Consider the following 15,317-nt stretch of genomic DNA (forward strand, 5'->3'; position numbering starts at 1 on the left):
GTACAGTTCTGTCCCCAGATTCCCCCAGAGCAAGGAGTGGTGTCTCCAGGCGCCCTTCCTGGCCCAGCCCAGCCAGCATCACCATGAACAACTCTCCCCACTCCCTCCTGCAGCTCCAGGACCAAGAATTCTGCATAATTGGGGTTCCCACTCTCTGGTCTCCCTCCCTTTCCCAGCGTCAAACTTCTTGGGCAGCTGCGGGGGCAGCGGGTTGGGGAGAATGGGGTAGGGTCCAGGGCTGGGTATTTTCCCCATGCTGCCACTGGGATCTCCCGCTGAAATCCTGGCTGTCAGCTACCAGGGAGAGGAGAGAGTGGGGAGACGCTAGAAGCACGGTTCTGGGCACTCATCAGCACAACCCCTTCGCCTCGGGTGCGAGCGACCCCACCCTTGCAAGCCCTAGTCCTTTGTCAGCAGTGCCCAGGCGGAGCTTGGCGTTGAAGGAGGCACGTGGGGGGGGGGGAGTGAGGAGCTGCACGTGGTCCAGCCTCCTCAGCCCCGTGCACGTCCTCCGCCCCCTGTGAGGAGGGCTTTGGGGAGGTGGGGGCGGGCGGAGGGCGGCTCAGAGGGTGGGGTGCCGGCCCGCGGCGGGAGCTGTCCGAGAGACCTGGTGCTGAAGTAGGTGCGGACGTGCCTGGTGCCCGGCGCGTAGTACTCGGCGCCCAGCACCACGGCCAGCGAGGACCATGGCGTTCATGGTGAAGACCATGGTGGGCGGTCAGCTGAAGAACCTCACCGGGAGCCTGGGGGGCGGCGAGGACAAGGGGGCCGGGGACAAGTCGGCGGCCGAAGCCCAGGGGATGAGCCGAGAGGAGTATGAGGAGTATCAGAAGCAACTGGTGGAAGAGAAGTGAGTGGGACCCCTTCCCAGCCCCAACGACCTTCCCCCCAACCCCCACAGCTGCCCGCCCCCTCCCCCAGGGAAGTCTCGGGCCCCCAGACCCCCTCCCTTACTTATTCAAAAGTGGTAAGAGGCTGAAATGTGCCACCTAGGCTGCCCCCAGGGCCACCCATCTCACGCCTAGAACCCCACCCCAGCTTCGACCTCTATCCCAGAGGGAGTGGGGGCAGGGGAGACGGGGGCCTGGGATGGGGTTGGGGACACGTGCATTTCTGCCGAAACGAGTAATCCCTTAATCCGATCCCAGCCGCCTGTATCTTCCAACTGGAGCCCCTCTGAGCCTGAGGCTTTGAGAGGGGCAGTGCAGCTGAGGGGGCGCAGAGTCACGGAGAAGATCTTGAGATGGGGGCTTTTACAGATACTGAGGCTACTTGTTCTCGGGCAGTGCTGGGACAGAGAGGCAGCCGGTGTGCAGTTAGAGTTTGGACTCCAGAGCCAGACTGCTTGGGTTCAAATCCAGGTTTTGCTCCTTTTTACTTGGGTGACTTTAGGCAAGTTACTTAACTTTTCTGTGTCCCAGTTTCTTCTTCTGTAAAAAATGGGGGTGGTAATCATACAACATGCCTCATATATTTATGAAGATTAAATTACTTAACACACATAAACTGCTTAGCACAGTGCCTTGGCACATGGAAATCATCAAATATTAGCTTTTATAATTTCACTTATCCTGAAGACAGTTTTGTAAGTTGCAAAATCTTACCCCATTTTACAAAAGAGGAAGGTAAATAACTTACCCAAAGACATACCAAATGTGGTAGTGGGGCCAGGATGCAACTCCAAGTCCGCAACGCAACCTATCAGGGAAGGAAAAGACAGACCTAGTTGGAGGCTGCAAATGACATAAATTAGGGTCTGTGGAGAGACCAAAACAGATTGACATACCTGCCCAGACAGTGGGTGCAGACAGGACAGAGGGAGCTGTGATGGGGAAAGAGGCAGCAAAGACTAGTCAAGGCCCCCTGGCCACATCCAGGCCCCAGGCCTCCGGACACAGGACCCCTCCGGGCCTTTCCTCGAAGATCACGCCGATTCTCTAGACCCTCCCAGTGATTGTACCCCCGGTTGTCCCTCAGGATGGAGCGGGACGGGCAGTTTACGCAGAGGAAGGCAGAGCGGGCCACACTGCGGAGCCACTTCCGAGACAAATACCGGCTGCCCAAGGTGAGCTTGGGAGCCTGGGCGGAGAGGCACTCGCGGGGCTCTTTCGCCCTGCTCTCGGCACAGCAGCTGTCGTCTCCTAAGGCTCATGGAATGTTTGGTTAGATCCTTCCTTCTCTCGCTCATTAGTTCATTCACTCATTCATGGCCACCTGCCACCTGCCAAAGGCCACGGGCTTGGCGCTGAGTAGATGCCCCGTCCTCTGAAGACTGGTAGGTTTGTGTTTCTGGAGCCAGTCCAGACCCCCTCTCTCTACCCCAGCCCTGAGTCAGGCTTGAGCAGAAGAAGAGGGGGAAGGAAATAGATTTTACTGGAGAGGTGAGTACTCTTGAGGCTTCTGAACACCCAGGGACAGTGGAGTGGAGGAAAGAACGCAGCAGCCTCTGTCTCCCAGGCACTTGACCTCCATGTCCTTTCCTAACCCCTCAGGAGTGCTCCCGGTAGCAGTCACCTGTGTCTACAAATAAGGAACCTGAGGCTCAGAGAGATTAGGGATTTAGGACTAAGGTCACACAGCCAGAAGAGTTATGGGAATGGGCAGAGCTGAGACCTGTGAGTGATGAGCCTGTGCTTGCTCCAGGAACCCTGCCTGCCTGCCAGGGTATGGAGTCTGCCTGCAGAGGGCGAAGTACCCCTTTTTCTGGCCAAGCAGCCAGGAGGGTCACTCCCCTAGGCACTGCAGCATCAGATCAGCATGTAAGTATTGCCCAAGGAGGGAATTAAGGCATAAGCCACTCTCAGTGCCCAAAACTGTGCCAGACTCTGAGGGGAAACAGAAATAACACTCCTGACCTTGATCTTCCTCTTACATCAGAAGATCAGGTACGTGAACATCGCATGCGGTCATTCAACGTCAGTTTATCAAGCCCCTGGCTGCCTCTGATTTCTCCACAGGCCACCAGTCTTTTGGAAGTCTGTCAAAAAAAGAGCAGTCCAAAAAGCCTGCCTTTCTAGAAAGTTACTGAGTTAAACTCAGCTAGGAATGGAGTTTCAAATGCTTGCACTGTGGATATAACAGAACTCCTGCCTTCAGGAAACTCTTGGCTGGAACTGAGTAGGACATAAAGTGGGAAGGGACAGGAAGTGCGATGGCAATCAGTAGGTGCTGTGCAAGGAGGGCACAGATTCTGGAATCGGTGACATGGGTTTAAATCTAGCTCTGCCACTTCCGAGTTGTATAACCTTGGACAAGTTACTTGTTTAGATGATCTGAGCCTCAAGTTCCTTATTTATAAAATGGAGATAATACCTACTTCACAGAGTTAATGTGAGAATAACAGGTTGACGCCCACATGTTCCCTTTCTGTCTTTACTCACTACGTTAGTATCTTACCTTCAGTATCTCCAGGTGAGGTAAAGTAGTGTAAAAGTCCAAGGGCTTCATGTCCGAGTGTGGAAGGCTTGATCCTGGGATGTGGGAGTGGGGGCTGAACCCAAGGATCTAGGAGCCTGGAACCGAGCCCAGGCCTCCTCCAGCCCCCTCAGCTCCGGGTCCTCACCGACCTCCAACCCCCCGCCTTCCCTTCAGAATGAGACAGATGAGAGCCAGATCCAGATGGCAGGTGGAGACGTGGAGCTGCCCCGGGAGCTGGCCAAGATGATTGAGGAGGACACGGAGGAGGAGGAGAGGGCCTCTGTCCTCGGGCCGCTGGCCCGCCTCCCTGGCTTGGATCTCGGCTCACTCAAGGACAAGGCTCAGACCACACTGGGGGACCTCAAGCAATCAGCTGAAAAGTGCCACGTCATGTGACAATGACCCCCGGGGTTGTCCGTGGGGCTGGCCGGAGGCCCGGGCCACGTGCGAACCAAGGGCATGCCTCCCACAGACCCACACCGCATCCTGGCCTTGTTTCTCCTGCCCAGCACTGGCCTCAGGACCAGGCCCCACTCAGCACAAGCCTGCTTTCTGCGTTCCCCCCCTCCACTGAGAACAAAGTCCCCAGTCCTTACACTACCCACCCTCTATTCAACTGGGAAGCCTCCCAAGATGGTGAGAGCAGGCCATGGCCCCAAGTTCCTACACACAGAAGCATCCGTAGAGAGACGCACAGCGGGACATGGAAACCCTAGCATGTGCAGAGGCATACGCCGCAGACGCATCCTGGCACACACACAGACACACGTGCACAGCCAGCTCCCCTGTGTGCCTAGCCCCTCTAGAAACCAATGCTCAGATATGCTTAAAGCCGTCTTTGGGAGGGTCCCCTCAGCAGAAAGGAGGCCTGAGTTTGTCTCCATATTTATCTCCTTGAAAGCCACTGCTCTTTCTGGGCTTTAGCTCATCACCTATAAAATGGAGATAGACTGGGTAATTTCTAAGACTCTTTCTAGCTTGGCCTCCTTGGCCCTCAGCGCCAAGCTCACACCCCTTCTTGGGCAGGGCAGCAGCTGCAGCCATAGCCTCAGGCATCTGCCACTGCACTATGGCTCCGGCTCCTAGCTGCTGAGCGATACTGTGTGAGGGACCCAATGCCAAGCAAGAAGCTGGCACCAAACAATAGCCCAGGCAGCTCCAGGCCTCTGGGCCCAGGCCCAGGCGATTTCTGTTCTGTTCCCATAAATCTCCCTCCAGATTCTATAGCTGGATCTCCTCTCTCAGCTCAGTGAAAAATAAAAATTCCAAGTGACATACGTGTCTTCCTACTTCTTGCTGACCTCCAGGAGTTATGGGGCTCCAGCCCTGCCTTTGGGGAGGTGTTTACCTCCTCACCCACTCCTCTCTAGAAGCGTTAGCCTCTGTAACTTGTTCAAGCTCTACCCTCACAGGGCGCTGGGCAAGGGCGGAGACCCCACACGGACAGAACCGGTCCAGCCTGGAACCAGATAGAACAGACCTCTGAGAAGGATGAGAGAGCCAGCTTGTTGGGGATGCTCCTGGGGAAGGCGGAGCCTCAGGGCCATTACCCGAGACACAGGAGGGACCACAGCTCAACCACAGCAGTCCCTGGCACCAGTACCTATACCCCATCTCACCTGGAACACTGACGGTGTAACAAAAAGAAATACGAGCCCTGGCACTGCTGTGTGACTTGGAACAGGCCCCCTTCTTTGCTGAGCCTGTTTCCCCATGTGAAATGGGGAGCTCCCCCATCAGAGTCATAACAATTAGACATGTTTCAAAGGGTGACCATTTGTAAAGCCCTCAGCATGTGATAGACCCTCTTGATAAATAACTCATTCTTTAAAAAAAAGGAAAAGCCTGAATCTCATCCTGCTCACTTATTGGGGGTCCAGGACACCAACCAAGAGGCTCCAAGCAGGCCACCCCAGGAGCCTGAGCAGGAACAAGGTGCTACCTGCCAACCCTAAGGACCCCCACCCAGCATCACCCTGTGGGGAAGCCAGCAGAGCGGCCATCTGAGGGTTTGGTTTAAAGGGCAAAGTTTCCATTAGGCTTCCTTTTTACAATAAGAACAAGAAACATCACATCTGTGCAGTAGGTAGTGTGGAGAGGGACAGGTGGAAGAAAGAGAAGGAGAGGAGAAAGAATTAGGAGGGTGAGGCAGGGAGGGAGGCCGTCCCAGGCCCAGGGCAGGGCTGCTCAGGGTGTCACACTGGGCCCTCTGTCTTGACCTTCCCCAGGGAAGGGGCCTGGGCCCCTGAGCCGCTCCCAGGATGCCCCCTGGCCTGGGGGGTTGGACACAAACCTTTCCTGACCTTCCTGGAGCTGGAGGAGACCCAAGTCTGGTTGGGGGCGTGGGCCTCCTCAGCAGCATCAGCCGCAAAGCCCACGTCACCCCTCCGCCCTCCAGGGCCCTTCTGCCTAATGGAACCAGACAGACCCCTTTCCCTTCAGTGGTTTGCAGGACCCAGAGTGAAAGATGCCAGGAGGCAGGCTGTGGGAGACTGGGGGTTAGCGCTCACCGAGCCCTCACAAGAGGGGCTGGCTAGGGGCCTGCAGTCAGGGAGCAGGCCTCGTTCCCAGAGACAGAGGGGTGCAGAGAGAACAATGACTTTCCCAGGTCCAGTTGGTCCCCAGGGAGGAGTTGGGGTGGGTGACAGGGTTTGGAGTTCAAAGGATCTCCCCTTCCCCAGTGGCCAGATGGTCTCTCCTCAGACACTGCCAGGCAGTTGCTGGGGACATCTGGGGAATGATCATGTGCTGAGCTTGAGATGCTGGCAGTAACTAGTGACACAGCTGAGACCTGACGCTGTGTTGGGGGTAGGGAGCTGTGTGTGAGGGGAGGGAGGGAGCCACAGAACCTGCTGCCCTGCCTCTAACCCAGTGCCCGCCAGGCATAGCTGTCCCCAGAATCCCTGCGTGGCAGGCTCCAGAAGAGCATGGGAGCCAGAGTGGGCTGGGTCCCCAGGAAGAGCCACGTTGAGGCTGCCTCGGCCTTACTGAGCAGGAACCATGCCTGTCTGCGTGGGGTCTGCACGGGACTATGAGCTCGTAGGTGGTTTTGGTGGTTTTGTGCCTGCCACCCACAGCCTGTTCTGGTGGGTCTGTGCCTGTGTGTTTGGGTGTCTGTGGGATTCCAAGCACAGAGGTACGGGTGTGAGTTCCTCTGGGGACAGTGGTCATTGATGTGCCCCCTTCGCTCATGCTCCAGCCTCAGGGCTGAGCCGTGTCCCTCTCAGGAAGGGTTGTAATCACAGTCACCTCTGGGGACAAGAGCCCTGCAGGATGACCTCCTGCAGGAACCAAGTTTCTATGTCCTTCCCCATCTCCCCTGCGTGGAGGTGGGAGGACAGGGCAGGGTAAGGCACCCAGATGAGGCGGGTGTCTGTCCTGTTTGGGGCACTTTCAAAATGTTAAAGGTGAGAATTGGAAACAACTCTCACCCCTAAAGGAAAAATATATTTTTTAAAAAGCAGATTAGCACATTTCCCATAGGCTTCTGCCATCTGAAGAGAGCCCTGGAGACAGAGCCCTCTGTTCTCCCGCTGGGCTGTCTCCCTCCTTGGCCCATGGCTGAGCCCCAAGACCAGCCCGGAGGCCGTCTGAATGTTTTGCGCAGGGAGGGCTGTTTGCGGGGGCCTCCACCAGCCTCAGCCCCCAGGCCTTTCCTGCACCCAGTCCCCCCGCAGGGCCGCTCCTCTCCACACCTCCAGGTGTAACAACTTCAGGCCGCTCTCAGCAGCCGGGCAGATGCCACAGGCAGACAGCTGGGGTCTGCGCGCCCTCTATCCCGTCACCCTTCTTGGCTCCCACCCTCCCTTCCGCCCATTCTTCTGCATTCACCCGCCAGCTGGCTCCTCCTTTCTTCACTCTCCTCCTTCCTTCCCCTCATTTTACTTTTTTTGTCCAGCCCATTGCCGGGGATTCTGAAGTACATTCCTTTCCCTATGTCTGAAAATAACATTTTTTTGAATCCGTGCTATGTGTCAATCTCATGTACAGTTACTCATTTAATCCTTACAAATTCCGACGGGTGCTTATCTTCATCCTCATTTTATGGAGAAATGGGTTGGTTAATCAGTGAGTCCCAAGCTTCAGGGTCAAATGGCCCCGCCTGGGTTTTAGCCAGACCTCCTACCTGCTGCACCACTTCTCTACACTGCCCCCCAGTGGCCGAGCTCAGTGCTGCGGGGAAACTAGGTCCCTTCTGGGGTGTTTCCCTCTTGGTACAGAGGCCCTTTATGGAAGGCTGAGCATCTTGGGGGTATCCAAGTCTAGAGGACTGATGTCTTGGTGGCTGCCTGACTCAACTGGAGACCTCGGTGGTTGAGGGCAGGGGGTTTTTGGAAACTGCCCTGGTTTGGAGGTCCTGAGGGGCTGGGTATGAGCACAGGACACCCTAGAGGATGAGCCTTGTCCCCAGCCCAGTTCAGTGCCCACTTAGCAGGCAAGGGGGGTGGGAAGCCAGGGATCCTGCCTGGGGAGAAGCGTGCAGTGCAGAGCAGAGGTTTCACAGGACTGCCCTCCTGCCACTGAGCCCACCCTTCCCCAGCTTCCAGGCCCACACCCGTTCCCTCCCCACTAGGTGCTGGGGTCCTCTAGGTGGCAGGCAGGAATGGTGGCTGGTTAGCCTGACTCTCCCAGGCCCTCCAGGTGGGCTCCAAGTGCCCCCATCACCCTGTGGCCTCCCCAGACCTCCCTCAAGTCACCCAGCTTTTCCTGGGGCACCTCCAGCCCCAATCCATGAACAGGGGCTTCCTCCCCAGTTTTGCAGAGGACAAGAAGCAAAGCACAAGTTCAGAAAATAATTTAATAGAGAAACAAGGAGTTACATTCTTTACATCCAGCCTCCTGCAGGGAAGACAAACTCCTGTGCCAAGGAGGCATTGAGCAAAAGGGTTACAAATCACAAACACCCTCTAATTTTTTAAAAAGAAACCCCAAATAACTCTAGGTGTGTACATTCGTCTCCAGATTAAAGTCCTTTGTCCTCCTAAAGGCCCATGTTAGAGGCTGAGATCCTGGCAGTCCCGCTGAAAAGATGGGGAGACCTAGGACCAGAGAGGGGAAGGGCTTGCCTGGGGCCCCACACTGGAACAGTAGCAGTGTCAGACCTAGAACGTCCCCTTGATTGCTGGCTCCCCCAAAGCTTGATGGGTCAGGCAGCCCCCAGGTCTCCCCTTCCCAGGCCAGGACCAGTTCTAAGGCAAACAGAGCGTGCTCCCCAAAGAGAGATTGAGGGATGGCGGTAAGAGGGATGGAGACTTTGGACCCTTCCCCATGGGCCCCCTGAGCCAAGGCAGGAACAAGGCATGGGCTTCTCAAAATTGCCCCACCCTGCAAAGTATATTATTTCCGTGCTTGAAGGATTATCTTAAATACTGAGAGGGTAGGTTGGGGTCAACTCCCAGGAGGACTGGTGACTTTGTGGGGCTGAGTGCGTATGTGGGAGGGACCTTGGGGGTGACCTGTTCCGGTATAAGGAAGGTGGGTACACTGCAATACAGGCTTCCAGGAAGGGCAGGGCAGGCACAGCGTGCAGATGCCCACTGGCAGGGAGGGCGCAAGAGCAGAAATGCCCTGCAGAGGCCCCCTGCCCTCTTTATCAGAGCAAAAACAGAGAAGCCTGATGCCCCACATCGACAGGCTCAGGACCCAGCAACCACCAAGTAACAAAAGTCACATGAAAGAAACACCTTCCCGGAGTTCTGCTCTCCTCCGAGTGCTCCCGGCACACAACCTGGGCCGTCAGACCCTCTTCTGGGGACGACTCTCCTGAGTGGGGCTGGGCACCCTGGGATGTGGGGGCTCTCGGAGATGCCTGTCCAGGAAGCCTGCTCTGCAGGATTCTGGGCGTCGGCATGGGCGTGTCCCCCAGCTCCAGTCATCCGTCCAGTCATCTTCTGGGGTCACTGCAGGGAGCAGGCTGTGAAGGGGAAGGGGGAAGGGTCAGTCTCAGGTTCTGACAAAAGCAGCAGAAACCACAGCCCTCACCCCTCCTCGGAAGGAGGATCGGACCCCAGGGCGGGACTCACAGCCTCGAACAGACTCCAGAAGCCCCTCTTTGTCCAGGGTCTCAGCTTCCCAGTGAGACTCCCTCATCTGCGGGATACAAAGGCAGCATGGGGGTGGGGGGCTGAGAGACAGCCAGAGACAGGCAACCGGGAGCACGAGAGACAGAGACAGTCACGCAGCCAGAGGCTAGAGGGAGACGCACACGAGGGGAGCTGGGTGGGGTGGGGAGCAGACGGCCACAGGCAGAGCGCAGCAGAACCCACACAGCCGCACTCCGATGGGCCCCCCCACGTGCCCACCTTGACCTGCTCCTTCAGGTATTCAGCTCGAGCCATGAGGTTCTGAACCTGCCAAGGGGGGTGGGGAGGTGGGGCCTTCCAAGCGAGCGCCTGCTCACCCCTGATGCTCTCTGAACCTTCTGCCCTGTCCCGACACCCTCCCTCTCAGTCCCTTATCTGCCCCCTCCTCCGGGAAGCTCTCTGCACCGAAATGGCCCCCCAAAGTTCTGCTGCTGGGTTTCCAGGTCGTGTGTGCCCCACTGCCCTGACCTAACCAAGCCCAGGGGCCCATGCGGCCGCTGACTTGCCAAGCCTGAGGTCCGATTCCCAGGCCGAGGAGGTCCCCCCAGGCGGAGCAGGGTGAAAGGGGCTCCCAGCCCAGCCCCTCCCAGCCCAGTGGGTACCTCGGTGTGAAGCAGCTCCCGCCTCCGGCCCGGGGGCTCCGCTGCAAGGACAGGGAGGGCACACGGTGACGCCGGGGCCCCAGGGGCCCAGGCGCGTGCCGACGAGGGGCCTCACCTGCCAGCAGCAGCAGCAGCTCGGCCAGGCCCTGCCGGTACAGGTCCAGCGCATCCCGCTCCCCACCGGCCTCCTCCTCCTGCAGCCACACGGACTCCGGGTCAGTGAGGGTCGCCACAGGCTCCTCACCCGGACGCCCTGCGCTGGGTACACACCTTGGCTGTGGCGGCTGCAGCCACTTCCAGGGCAGCCAGGAGGCGCGGCTTGTCCCAGGCCATCCCTGGGATGAGGGGCGGAGGCTCGGGGTGAGAGGCAGCCCGTTTGTCTGGTCTCAGGAAGGCCACCCCAGCGTGCCCCCCGCCCAGGCTGCAGGGAAGCCGCTACGGCGCCAGGCCAGAAACGGGCCCACCTTTGAGCAGGTCTCGGGCAGAGGTCCCCTGCCTCAGCAGGGCCCGACTGGAGGAGGAGACGATGGCCTTGAGCTCCTCGGCCCGGGACACATACTGCCCCACCTGTGGGGGGCGAAGGGCTGAGGAGGGGCTGTCCTGCCCCCCGCCCCAGCACCCACCTCCAAGTTCTCCCTCCGCCCCTCAGTGCCTGCCCCCAGCTGTAATGTCAGGGGCAACTGAGGCTGGCCTGCCCCCTTCCCAGGAGAGGAAGTTCCGGTTCTGAGAGAGCCAGTCCCCGGAGTCCCCGAGCCCTCAGCCATTCCTTCAGGGGACTCTCACCCACCCACCTTTGCCTTAATCGCCTCCTTCCTCTGGGTATCCACCTCATCTGCAGAAAGTGGGGGTTTACAAGAGTCTGGGGTGGGGGAACCCTGTGCCACACCAAACCTTTCAGGATCCCCAAAAGCATGGAGTTCCGGATTTGCCCTCTGCCTTGTCTCCCACAGAATTCTGGATGGGAGGCTGCCTCTGGAATCCGGGCACTGCAGCTCTGCGGCCACCCCCTCCCGCGCCCAGGGGCCCCAGGCGCTCACAGCGGAGGGCGGGCACGAAGAAATCCAGGGCCTTGCAGTAGAGGGAGAAAGCAGCCGCAGCGTCCCCCGCCTGGTCCTTCTCCACAGCCTGCACTGCCAGGGCGGTCTGGGGGGCGGGCAGGCCAGGAGTCAAGCCCCCCCATGCTCCCCACAAAGGGGGAAGAGCAAGTTCCCTGTCCCTGCCAAGTCACCCCTCCCCACTGTAAGGGGCAGAGGAGACCCCCAAGCCGCCCTGACCCCGGCCCATCCCCGCTGGCCTGCTCACTGCTCGCGCCAGGCTCTCCCCGCTGGGCATGTGCTCCAGGTCCACCCAGGGGTGGGCGAAGAAGTCCTGGAAGGAGATGCGGCGGCTGGGGTCCCGCTCCAGGAGCCGCTGCAGCAAGTCCCGGCAGTCTCGGGAGAGCGGGGGCCGCAGAGGGAGCTGTGGGGGAGGGTGGGGCAGGGGACGGACCACACTGGGCTCCGACACCTCAGCCCCCAGTCCCGAGGCCTGCAGGACCACCCTGTCTTGGGACACTTCAGAGGTACATGCTTGGCAGGTGGAGAATCTGACACTCAGGAGGAAGTGACAGGTCAAGGTGATGGAGCCAGTGCAGAGCCTGCCGAAGGTTCGTGCCCACACCCTCCACGCAACACCCTGCTTTCGCAGAACCCCGTTTACGGGTCCTGCTCCCCTCCCTGGTCAGGACAGACCTGGGTCTGCTTTGGCCTTCTCTTCCCCCTGTTGTGGGATGTGGCCCCTGGAAGGGCACAGGGCTTCAGTGACCAGTCTAGAGCACCCCAGGCTGTGCAGGCGGCAGTGAGGTCTCCGATCTCCATCCTCAGGCTGTGATTCCCTCTGCCCCCAGGGGGTGCCGAGGCCCTGCTAGACTCACCTCAATAACTCGGGTGCTCCGAATCTTCTCCTCCAGCTCTGTGAATGACCTGGAAGCAAAGGGGGGCTGCCCGAAGAGGGCTTCTGTGGAGGAGAGGCAGGAAGAAGGCTGGGGTGGAGAGGGTCAAGCATGGCCTTGCCCAGTCCTGGGGAGAGGGTCTGGCACCCCTCAGAACAGGAGCCTTAGGCCAATAGAGTCAGTGTTCTCATTAGAGCCTTTCAGGAGGGGCCCCGAGAGGCCCTGCCTCAGGACACACAATGCATGCCTCTGGCAAAGGGGCAGGGAAAGGAGCCCTCACCATACAGGATGACCCCCACGGACCAGAGGTCCACACGGGCGTCGTACTGCCGCTGACACACCATCTCAGGGGCCATGTAGAGCGGGGAGCCACGGAGCACATGCTTCTCATCCCAGGGGGACATGTGTTGTGCAAAGCCGAAGTCTGCGGGTGACAGGCCAGGTGGCAGAGCTCAAACCCTGGCTGCTTCTGCTCCCGGCTTTCAAAGGCTCACCCTGGGCTCCGGCGTGGGCTCCTTGCCGCCCCCAGACTCGCCAGGATCAGTCCCACTTCCCAGCCCTTGCTCGTGCTATTTCTCTCACTGCTGGCCTAGAACCCCTTCCTACATCTTCCTCTGCAGGCACAAACCCCACTCATCCCACACAGCACTCCCTCAGGCACCTTTTTCCAGGAAGCACTTTGATCACCGCCGCTATGAGGATAAGGACGTGCCAGGTTAGAAGCCTCCCTGCCTCACCAAGCTCAGCTTACACCCCACTTCCAGTCTCCATCCTCACGCTGCCTCTCAAAGCTCAAGTCAATGCCCCTCCAAATCCTATCAGGGCCACAACCACCCCCTCCCCATGCCTCCCAACACTGCCATAGAAAGAGTTGTAGTTTGGGTCCCAATCCTGGTGACTAAGTCCTGACCCTGGTCACACAGTCTTGACCCTGACCCCAGACTGAGCCCAAGTTCCAACCATCCACCGCTGGAGTTCGGTGTGGGTAGCCCGAGAAAGGTCCTACCTTTCGGCGATGGGGCCCATCCCTGGATCTCCCAGCCTGGCCTTGTTTGATGACTCAACAGAGGGCTACGTGAGAGACAAGGAGCCCAGGCGGAGGGAGCCTCACGCACGCATCTTCAAACCTCATCCCTGCTGTTCCAGACTCACACCTGCCAGTTTAAGGTGGGGCTTCTCCAAGGAGCTCAGCAGAATGTTCTGTGGCTTCAGATCCAGGTGAGAGATGTTCCGTTCATGCAGAAACTGCAGGGCACTAGCTGGGGAATAGGACCCACACAGAGAAACAAGTCAGAAGAGCCCATCTCCCACCTGCCTCTTGCCTCCCCAGGCCTGCATGTGCCTCTTAAACCCAGCACAACCCCAGTTCCGGCCTGACAGGTCTACTGAATGTCTTACATGCAAGTGCCAGGTTCCTGCCACTTCTAAGAATTTGCACCCCACCCCCACCCCAAGTGCCTTCCTTCCTCCTTTAGGCCTCTTCACAAGTCTGCCCTCTTTCTAGAAGCCTCTCTGGATGCACCAGCCCTTTGGGCTCTTGCTCCTTCTGCAGGCAAAGCACTTGGGCACTACCCACTGGGCCCTGCAATGTTCTACGAGGTGCCTTTATGTTCCACATGTGAAAATCTGGGCTCACCACAGATGGGGGCTCCTCCCTGTCACAGCACCCTTAAGCCAGGGATGGGCACAGAGGAAAGATGGGGTCCTAAAAATCCAAGCTGTGGCCAGGAGGCAACTACTGAGAATGCCAGGGCCCTAAGCCTGGGGCACGGGTCGGGTGGAGAGCAGAGATCATAAGTAGGGGTATCAGTCCGGGGTCAGAGACTTTTACCCAACTGCTGCATGAAAACTCGAGCCACCTTCTCCGGAAGAATCCTACGGGTATGGATGAAGCGAGACAGGTCACCCCCGGCACAGAACTCCATGATGAGGTAGATGTGGTCACTGTCCCACTGTGGTCAGAGGCAGAGAGGCAGCGTGAAGAGAGGGCCCCTCTTCCGGCCCCCTTTGGAGGTGGCCCCACCTCAGGCCCGCACCTGAAAGTCTTTCAGCTGTACGATATGGGGGTGTCGGACGCCCTTAAGGATCTCAATCTCTGTCAGGAGGTTTTCCACAGATGCCTTGTTCAGACTCCTCTTGGCCACACACTTGATGGCTACTACCTCACGCGTGTCCTTCTGGGGGGACAGGAGATGTGAGGGTTCCGCCTTGAGGGGGACAGGGCGCATGCCTGACCAGAAAGGCCCTGGTTCCCTCTGCCCGTCTCCCCCCCACCGGGCCTGCCCACTCACACCAGCCTCCAGCCAGCCTGCCCAGCGTCCCCTTCTCAGGCTAGGGAGGCCCGAGCTTCTGGAGTCCGGCCCCCCCCCCCAGCCCGGTGCTCTCCGGCTCTTTGCGCCGTGACCCACTTCGCGGCCGCCTAGAACGCTGCCTGCTAACACGTCATTCAGCGTTCCAGAGCTGCCCACTCTGCTTCCTAGCTGGTCCAGCATTCTCGGAACACTGACTCCCCCCAGACCACCAGATACCCCGTTTTAAGCCTGTTCTTCAGCCACTGGCACGGGGGCCCCAACGAAGTCTCCACCTGCTCCTCCAGGCAGAGCAGGGGTGAGTATATACGTGTGTTTGAAGACCCAAGGGTGGCAGTCGGGCTCAGCCGCTCTTGGGCCTTCTAACCTCTCCTACTCTCCCGGCCTGGTACCCACCTGGACCTGCCCGGGGTCTGGCGGGACGGGGGCCAGGTCCCCAGAAATCCTCGGTCCCCGTTCCTGCCTCGCACAGGGGCCCCGGGGCGCCCCGCCCGCACCCACCTTGGCGTAGGCCTTGTACACCGTGGCGTACGAGCCACTGCCCAGGCGCTCGGTGAGAATGAAGCCGTCCAGCCGCGGGGGGCCCCAGCCGGGCCCCGCCATTCCGCGCGCCCCACGCCGCCCCGCGCCGCTTCCTGGTTCCCGGCGCCCGGTTCCGGCCGGGAGCCGAGCAGGGAGCGCGCGGCTGCAGGACCGAACCCCACGCTGCCCCCAGCGCCGCCCGCCGGAAGTGCAGTGCGGCGGTCGGGGCGCCGGCTCCACAGCGGCCCCGCGGCGCGCCCCCTCTAGGTGCGGAAGGTGCTGCTCCTGGGCGCCTCCTGGGCCTGCACCCCCACTGGAAGTCACATGACCCGTCAGTACCCTCAAGGTCCATCTGGGGATACGGGGGCACCCACGTGAGAAGCGGAGGTGAGCAGAGGCCAGAGGCCGAGGTTACCTGGGGAATCCCACAGCATCCCAGGGATGCCCACGGGAG

General features: G+C 59.3%; 2 protein-coding genes across 6 annotated transcripts; one reads left to right on the forward strand and one right to left on the reverse strand.

Moving 5' to 3' along the window:
* The first annotated feature begins 18 nt into the window (after positions 1 to 18).
* CPLX3 (complexin 3) lies at positions 19 to 4,702 on the forward strand. The gene is made up of 3 exons (XM_036907716.2): positions 19 to 850; positions 1,978 to 2,065; positions 3,592 to 4,702. The coding sequence occupies exons 1-3, from the start codon at positions 687 to 689 to the stop codon at positions 3,811 to 3,813; spliced, it is 474 nt and encodes a 157-aa protein (XP_036763611.1). The 5' UTR covers positions 19 to 686; the 3' UTR covers positions 3,814 to 4,702.
* Positions 4,703 to 8,201: 3,499 nt separating this feature from the next.
* On the reverse strand, positions 8,202 to 15,067 carry ULK3 (unc-51 like kinase 3). Of its 5 annotated transcripts, none has more exons than XM_036907701.2 (16): positions 14,843 to 15,066; positions 14,069 to 14,206; positions 13,864 to 13,984; positions 13,187 to 13,291; positions 12,313 to 12,456; positions 12,015 to 12,097; positions 11,405 to 11,560; positions 11,140 to 11,245; positions 10,894 to 10,934; positions 10,567 to 10,669; positions 10,373 to 10,437; positions 10,218 to 10,296; positions 10,103 to 10,143; positions 9,720 to 9,767; positions 9,441 to 9,507; positions 8,202 to 9,331 (listed from the first exon to the last, which is right to left on the reverse strand). In XM_036907701.2, the coding sequence occupies exons 1-16, from the start codon at positions 14,942 to 14,944 to the stop codon at positions 9,315 to 9,317; spliced, it is 1,416 nt and encodes a 471-aa protein (XP_036763596.2). In that variant the 5' UTR covers positions 14,945 to 15,066; the 3' UTR covers positions 8,202 to 9,314. The 5 variants fall into 5 exon arrangements, 2 of the variants coding, with proteins under 2 accessions (XP_036763596.2, XP_036763595.2); XM_036907700.2 differs by having other exon boundaries at positions 14,069 to 14,209; positions 14,843 to 15,064; XR_005029270.2 differs by lacking the exon at positions 10,567 to 10,669 and having other exon boundaries at positions 11,397 to 11,560; positions 14,069 to 14,209; positions 14,843 to 15,067.
* Between the last annotated feature and the right edge of the window lie 250 nt (positions 15,068 to 15,317).

This window comes from Manis pentadactyla, chromosome 11 (assembly GCF_030020395.1).
Source record: "Manis pentadactyla isolate mManPen7 chromosome 11, mManPen7.hap1, whole genome shotgun sequence".
NCBI classification, from domain to species: domain Eukaryota; kingdom Metazoa; phylum Chordata; class Mammalia; order Pholidota; family Manidae; genus Manis; species Manis pentadactyla.

Excerpts from the sequence above, each read along its gene's own strand:
- CPLX3 (XM_036907716.2), top strand. The coding sequence starts at position 687 with ATGGCGTTCATGGTGAAGACCATGGTGGGCGGTCAGCTGAAGAACCTC. Across the intron at positions 851-1,977 it reads AAGCAACTGGTGGAAGAGAA|GATGGAGCGGGACGGGCAGT; the intron begins GTGAGTGGGACC and ends GTTGTCCCTCAG. Across the intron at positions 2,066-3,591 it reads ACAAATACCGGCTGCCCAAG|AATGAGACAGATGAGAGCCA; the intron begins GTGAGCTTGGGA and ends CCTTCCCTTCAG.
- ULK3 (XM_036907700.2), bottom strand. The coding sequence starts at position 14,944 with ATGGCGGGGCCCGGCTGGGGCCCCCCGCGGCTGGACGGCTTCATTCTC. Across the intron at positions 14,210-14,842 it reads TGTACAAGGCCTACGCCAAG|AAGGACACGCGTGAGGTAGT; the intron begins GTGGGTGCGGGC and ends CTGTCCCCCCAG. Across the intron at positions 11,246-11,404 it reads GGGAGAGCCTGGCGCGAGCA|ACCGCCCTGGCAGTGCAGGC; the intron begins GTGAGCAGGCCA and ends CCCGCCCCCCAG.